Below are 6,448 nucleotides of genomic sequence, written 5' to 3' on the forward strand. Positions count from 1 at the left end.
CACCCGCTGCGTGGAAATCCGATTCTGGCATCCTTGTATGCCGATGACGCGACCATCTTCATTGCGCCAATCAAGGAGGACATCCAGTTCCTTGCCTTGACGCTGAGCTCCTTTGGTGAGGTCACCGGCCTTGTCACCAACTGCAACAAAAGTTTGGTTGCGCCCATTCGTTGTGCCAACCTCGACCTTGATGACATCCTTCAGGCCTTCCCTGCTGTCTGGACCTCTTTTCCTTTGAGGTACCTTGGCCTTCCTTTATCGGTCACGAGGCTAAAACGCATCCACTTCCAGTACCTTGAGGTCAAGATTGCGGGCAAGCTCCCACCTTGGTCGGCCATGCATGTGGCTGCCCCGGGGCGCATCATTTTGGTCAAAGCGGTTCTCACGGCCATAGCAATCTATCACCTAACACCCCTGGATATCCCAATTGGCGTGCGGAAGAAGATCGATAGCCTGAGACGTGCATACCTTTGGGCAGGCTGCGAAAAGGTGTCTGGAGGCAAATGTAAGGTTTGAACCTAGTCTGCAAACCCAAGATTTTTGGTGGCCTGGGTGTTCTAAACCTCGAAAAATTTGCCGCCGCCCTTCGGCTTCGATGGCTTTGGTTCGAGTGGGCTGACCCACCTAAGACATGGGCCGGAATGGAGACGCCATGTAGCAACGCTGACAGAGATCTCTTCGCGGCGTTCACGACTGTGACCATTGGGGATGGTAAAAAGGCAAAATTCTGGGAATCGTCATGGCTTAATGGCCTTCGACCAAAAGATGTGGCACCAAAGATCTTTGAGATATCTAAAAGGAAGGCGTGTTTGGTCAGCAAAGCGCTTGATAACAACTCCTGGATTAGCCAGATTGACACCTCTCAGGGCCTCTCTTTGGACCACATCCAGGAGTTCGCCGCTCTCTGGGGGATGCTACAAGAGGTTACTCTCAGCTTGGATAGGAAGGATATGATACTTTGAAAATTCACTTCTAGTAAAGAATATTCGACGGCCACTGCTTACATGGCGCAGTTTGCGGGACAAGTTCTCAGTCCGACCTCTACCACGATCTGGAAGTCTTGGGCCCCACCGAAATGCAAATTTTTTGCTTGGTTGATCATTCAGAATCGCGTCTGGACGGCCGATCGGCTACAACCATGAGGATGGCCGAATTGCGGCCTATGCCCCCTATGCAAGCAGACTCAGGAGTCAGCTGTTCACCTTCTCTTCCAGTGTAGATTCACCATCCGAGTTTGGAACGAGATCATCGCTTGGCTTGGCATTCATGGCCAATCTACAGCGACATGGCAGCATGAGGTTTCCGTCGATGATTGGAAGCTCAAAACGACCAGTTCCGGAGGCCACACCAAGAAGGCGATCATGTCAGTTATGATGCTTGTCTCGTGGGAAATTTGAAAGGAGCGAAATGCAAGAGTCTTCCGCAACACGGCCGCCCCGGCCACCGTCATTGTTGCGAAGATCAAAGAGGAAGCCCATCTTTGGGCGCTAGCTGGAGCTAGTCAACTGAGTACTCTTATGTCGCAACAATAGTCTTTCCTTTGTTTTTGCCGTGCTGCGGCTTATGTCTAAACCTTCTTCTTAATTAATGAAATGGCAAGCCTTTTGCCTTGTTTCAAAAAAAAAAAACTCTTGTCGTGGCATTATGCTTGGAAGGCAGTAGCATACCCAAAAAGAAGGTGTAGAAAAGAACAGTCGATTCTCTCATCTGCACACGAAAGCGAAGCCATGTTCATCCATGCAAGTTTGAGCAGAAAAAAAGATTGTCGATCCTACAGTACCGAGAGTCAAATCCACACACCATATATATTACGTACATGATTAACCACAAACACAACCCTTTTGCTTTGACTAAACCAAGTTTTCTCTGACCATATGCATCTACCAAGTACCATCCCATCTGTAACCGTGGTACTATGATGTTCCTTTCTTTTTTCCTTTGCAAGACAAGAGAGTTTGTAGTAGACATCGTAAAAGATCTCTTGCAGTTTTCACTACACAAAATGCGTCGTGGATGAAGTCTATGAGTAGAACTTGTATGTCTTGGAATCCAAGATGATCTGTCTGAGCCCTCCGATTGGCGACAGGATCATCAGGCACACCCCAAGGACGATGCAGACCTGAAGATCGTGGCACAACACACACACAAATTAGGCCGGAGTTGAGATTAACTTGGGAGATGCATATATATAATGAGAGATATATAGCTTACCCAGTTGGTGAACCATGAGAGGCTGAATCTTTTGGGCTTGTAGATGGCGAGCCACATGATACAGGGGAGCTGCAGGAATAGCAGGTGTTGACTTGGATTAGGAAATCTGTATTTTTACCGATTCCTATGATCAACTGAAGTGGAGTTGATGAGAGAAATGCTTACGAAGTATGTGGTCGGCGCAAAGGCGAACCCGCCGAAGAATCCGAGCAGGCCACCGAAGAAAGGGAAGGTGATGGCGACGAACATGGTGAACGCTGCAAACGTATGGAATCTCGTCAGTCTTATTCGTTGCTACACGCCATTTTTGGCTTTTCGGGTGGGGGGCCTTACCAACATAGAGGGTCCGGGCAATCAAGCGGAGCGTGAGGCCGGGAGGGAACTTGAGCTTCTTCACCAGCACCGTCTCGATCATGTCGAACACCGGCATCGCGTAAATCTACAACATGGCGGCGCCGTCGATCAGGATTCAGGCATATACTAGAGCTTGTATATATGGATAGCAAAAAGATTTGTTGGAATGTGTGTGTGTGTGTGTACCTGGTAGCTTCCGATGACATGGATGACAACCATCATGTTGGCGGTGGCGATGAGCCAGGTGGGCTTGTTGAGGGTGATGAGGATGTTGTCGTCGACGCTGTTGCCGAAGGCCCAGTAGCCGATGAGGGCGACGGGGAAGTAGCAGAGCGCGACGACGATGTAGGCCACCACCACGCCCTTCCACATGGGCTTCTTGGACGGCTTCTCCGGCGTGGACGGGATGGTGGCCTGGATCTCCAGCACCACGTTGTGGCCGGCGTACGCGAACGCCACCTCGCCCAGCGCCCCGAAGAAGCCGAACACCTTCCCCGGCGTCGTGGTGGCGCGGAGGTTGTAGTCCACGTCCACCATCTTCCCCTTGTCCACCGACGCGCCCCACGCGATGGTCGAGTAGGACAGCGACATGACGGCGGCGGCCAGGGACACGCCGGAGATGGAGTTCAAGTTTGGGAGCTGCGAGAGCACGAAGTGCACCGACGCGAAGATCATGATGAAGAAGGTGAGCTTGATGTCCTTGCACTTGCCGTCGCAGATCACGTCGTGGAACTTCTTGAGCGACCTCCCGCCGGTCACCATGTACACGATGTTTACGCCCACCTCCACGATCAGCTGCTGCGGCACCACGATCCACAGCCCCAGCTTGTCGCCGAAGGCGTGCTGCCCGAGCTCGTGGTACCTGTCGAACCGCTTCCCGGGCACCATCTCGTGCATCTCCACCATCTGCCACAGCGTGTAGAGCGTGATCACCCACGAGATGATCAGCACCGCGATGCCAGGGCCCCTGTGGAACCAACCAACAAACAAACGTTATACTCTGCTAGATTAGTAGGCGAGGCAACAGTAGGTAGTGGTGAATCCATTGAATGGCGTACCAGCCGAGCTCGGACATGGCGTAGGGGAGGCTGAGCACCCCCGCGCCCACCATGGCGGTGACATTGTGGAAGGCCGAGTACCACCACTTGGCGTTCCTCGACGACGTGATCGGGAGCCAGTCGTCGATCTTCTTCTGCTCATCCGTCCTGACATCCTGCGATCAAGTAATCGCCATGCTTGTTAGCCATGAACCATGCACAAAACCTCTACAAAAATCCTACTAAATGAAATATCTACTACCAAAAAGTAGGAACCATATATCCATATCTAAATTGTGTACCACATAATCTACTTTCTCTAATCTGTTGAAACCTTCTTGCATTTCCATGGCTTTCTTCTCACGAAGCGGTGAAAGAAAGGGACAGGTAAGCCGCAAGAAGTTTCAACCCAATGACGGGACGTCTTTGAATTTTGTAGGTAAAATGGAGTGCTTAGAGATTCCGTTTCTTCTCGGCAGTTGACTTGCCGGATGGCCAAGTAGTCGGCAAAGTCAAACTCCAGATGCTTAATTATCACGGCCACCTCATGGCAAAGATAACCTATTTATTTTATCAAGCACGTTCACATGACAACGGTAACACACTTGTTTATAGTAGTATTGAACTGAAGAGGCCAATCAAACCAGGCTGTGATTTCAAAGCTGTGGTTGAAAGTTGAAACAAGATCGGACCTCTTTATGTACACCAAGTGGCAGCAGCTTGCAAGTGATTTCTCAAAAAATAAAAAATAAATAAAGCTTGCAAGTAGCAGTGCCAGTTGTTACTATATCCTAGTTATATTACTCCTGACACATCTAATCTATAATTAACATATTGTCGTTGGAGAACGTGACGCTAATCTGCTGGATTACTATGTGTCTAATTCATCTGGCTTGACCCCTTGTTAGCTGTGATGCAACCTCATGGCAGCAGCTGGCAAAATGCCAACGGCTATTCCAATGTATAGCAGTGTGATACTAGTAGTATAACAGAATATACTAAACCTACTTGTAAGCGATGCTTTTGTCTACTCGTCTAGCATTTTCATTAATATTAAATTGGTTGCATACATCCCAGGATACAGGGACGGATGTTTTACCATCCTTCTTGAAAAATATATTTATATTTGTATTTTTGAAATAAGGTGAAAAAGGCAATTCGTTATTGTGTAACCATGTGTACAAAGGTGGCTGTGGCTTCCGGAACTTCTGAAATAATTATGTTATGTCGGAATATGAAAATTCTGCTGGGAGAAATATCCGTTCTCTCGGTGGGTGTGGGGTTTCCCACAAAATTCCTATGAAAATTATACACCCTCTGCTCCTAAATATTATAAACTGCAAAAACGTCTTAAATTTCGAAACAGGGGAAGTCCTATCCTGACTGAGCATGTACAGTAATATTCTCTCAGTAAAAAAAAATTGCGATGGCTCTCAGTAAAATTTCACGGTGGTAATAAACAGGTAGGGGCCCTTGATGCGTCATTTGAGGTTCCAAGGATCATCAAGTGCAAATTGCGGCATGAAAATTCTTGCAAACTACAAATTGTGGAGTATTCTTCCTGGTTTCGGACGCTAAGGCGAAACATAGGACAAAGTACTCAAAAGTACAGGCGATCGTTCATACTTCATAGTCAAGAGAAGGTGAGCGGGCCATGCGAGAGAGACAACGAGAGACTTTTTCATTCTTATTTTTGCTTCATGTGATTTCTGAATCGAAATTTGTTCTAAGCGAGTCAAAATTACAGCGCAAGGGCACTCCAGTGGGCCAGAACTAATTTTCAGAGAACGGAAGAGAGAGAGAGAGAAGGCAGAATTGGGCAGTTAATGCAAAGCATCGCAAATCACACCGATCCTATGACGGGCATGATTCATAGATACTTTAATTGCTGCATCTTCTAGAGAGAGCGAGAAAAGGGGAGCCGAAGCAAAAAGTAGTAGGGAGAAATCAAGGGTGTGAAGGTGCGAGGAGGGCTTTGTTTTCACGTGCGGAAGACGAACTGGTAGGGTACCGGTGTAGCTACGAACTGGCTCGGCGGGGCCAAGCCATCCATCCGGTTGGGTTTTTGGCTGGTCGGTGTGCCACTAGCTGCCGGCGAGGAGACGGAAGGGAATCATCCCCCATGGAAACGCATCCAAGAAGCCGCTTTTTGCCTCCGCCTTTTCGTCCGGGTTTGTCCATTTCACGTCATGTCCACCTCTGAAGCTAGCTCCATGCTTCTCGCACCAACTCAGATTCTTGATTCTCTCTAAAACTTTTACTGGGTATCTATCTAAAACTTTTACTGGGTAGTATCTTTCTTTTGGTTGATTAACAGGATGATTTGCGACTGTAATTTTCTTAACAGCGAGATGGGGAGAGGAGAGGGAGAGAGAGATTGATTGCTTAGCAGGAGCACGTACCTTGGCCGGCGGTTCGAAGTTCTCCGCTGCCTGCGTCCCCATGTTCTGCCGGCCGGCCTTGCCTTGAGCAATGGAGAGTAAACAGAGGGAGATGTGCGAGAGGAGGATGTGCAGAGAGAGAGAGCGAAAGAGAGAGATATAAAGAGGCGTTGGACTGGTCTCTTCTTTATAGAGCAGAGCAGAGAGGCGCGCGGGCGCAGATATCGCGCCTGGTTGACCATTGACTCCAGCGCGGCAGCAGCAACTCTGCCAAGATCCCCCTGGCCCAGCAATCGGGGCCCTCTGTGCGGCTGGCTGCGCCGTCAGATCTGGCTTCTACGGCCCACACGAGTCAGGCTCCGCTCGGCAGGTTTTACTTCTTGTTTTTTCGTCACGCAGACAAATAAGCTTGAGGAAAATGGCACATGAAAACCAAGGAACAGGGGCTTTGGGAAAGATGGGGGC

General features: G+C 49.1%; 2 protein-coding genes across 2 annotated transcripts; one reads left to right on the plus strand and one right to left on the minus strand.

Annotated features, from left to right (window-relative positions):
* Positions 1 to 641: 641 nt before the first annotated feature.
* Positions 642 to 962, plus strand: LOC141027204 (uncharacterized). The gene has a single exon (XM_073504186.1). It carries the CDS (start codon positions 642 to 644, stop codon positions 960 to 962), a length of 321 nt encoding a protein of 106 aa, XP_073360287.1.
* A 746-nt stretch (positions 963 to 1,708) lies between these two features.
* On the minus strand, positions 1,709 to 6,198 carry LOC109733589 (lysine histidine transporter 1). Its single transcript, XM_020292813.3, has 7 exons — positions 6,005 to 6,198; positions 3,624 to 3,778; positions 2,752 to 3,532; positions 2,545 to 2,650; positions 2,377 to 2,468; positions 2,212 to 2,280; positions 1,709 to 2,119 (listed from the first exon to the last, which is right to left on the minus strand). The coding sequence occupies exons 1-7, from the start codon at positions 6,044 to 6,046 to the stop codon at positions 2,021 to 2,023; spliced, it is 1,344 nt and encodes a 447-aa protein (XP_020148402.1). The 5' UTR covers positions 6,047 to 6,198; the 3' UTR covers positions 1,709 to 2,020.
* Positions 6,199 to 6,448: the final 250 nt, after the last annotated feature.

The sequence above is a fragment of the Aegilops tauschii genome, chromosome 7 (genome assembly GCF_002575655.3).
Source record: "Aegilops tauschii subsp. strangulata cultivar AL8/78 chromosome 7, Aet v6.0, whole genome shotgun sequence".
Lineage (NCBI taxonomy): Eukaryota > Viridiplantae > Streptophyta > Magnoliopsida > Poales > Poaceae > Aegilops > Aegilops tauschii.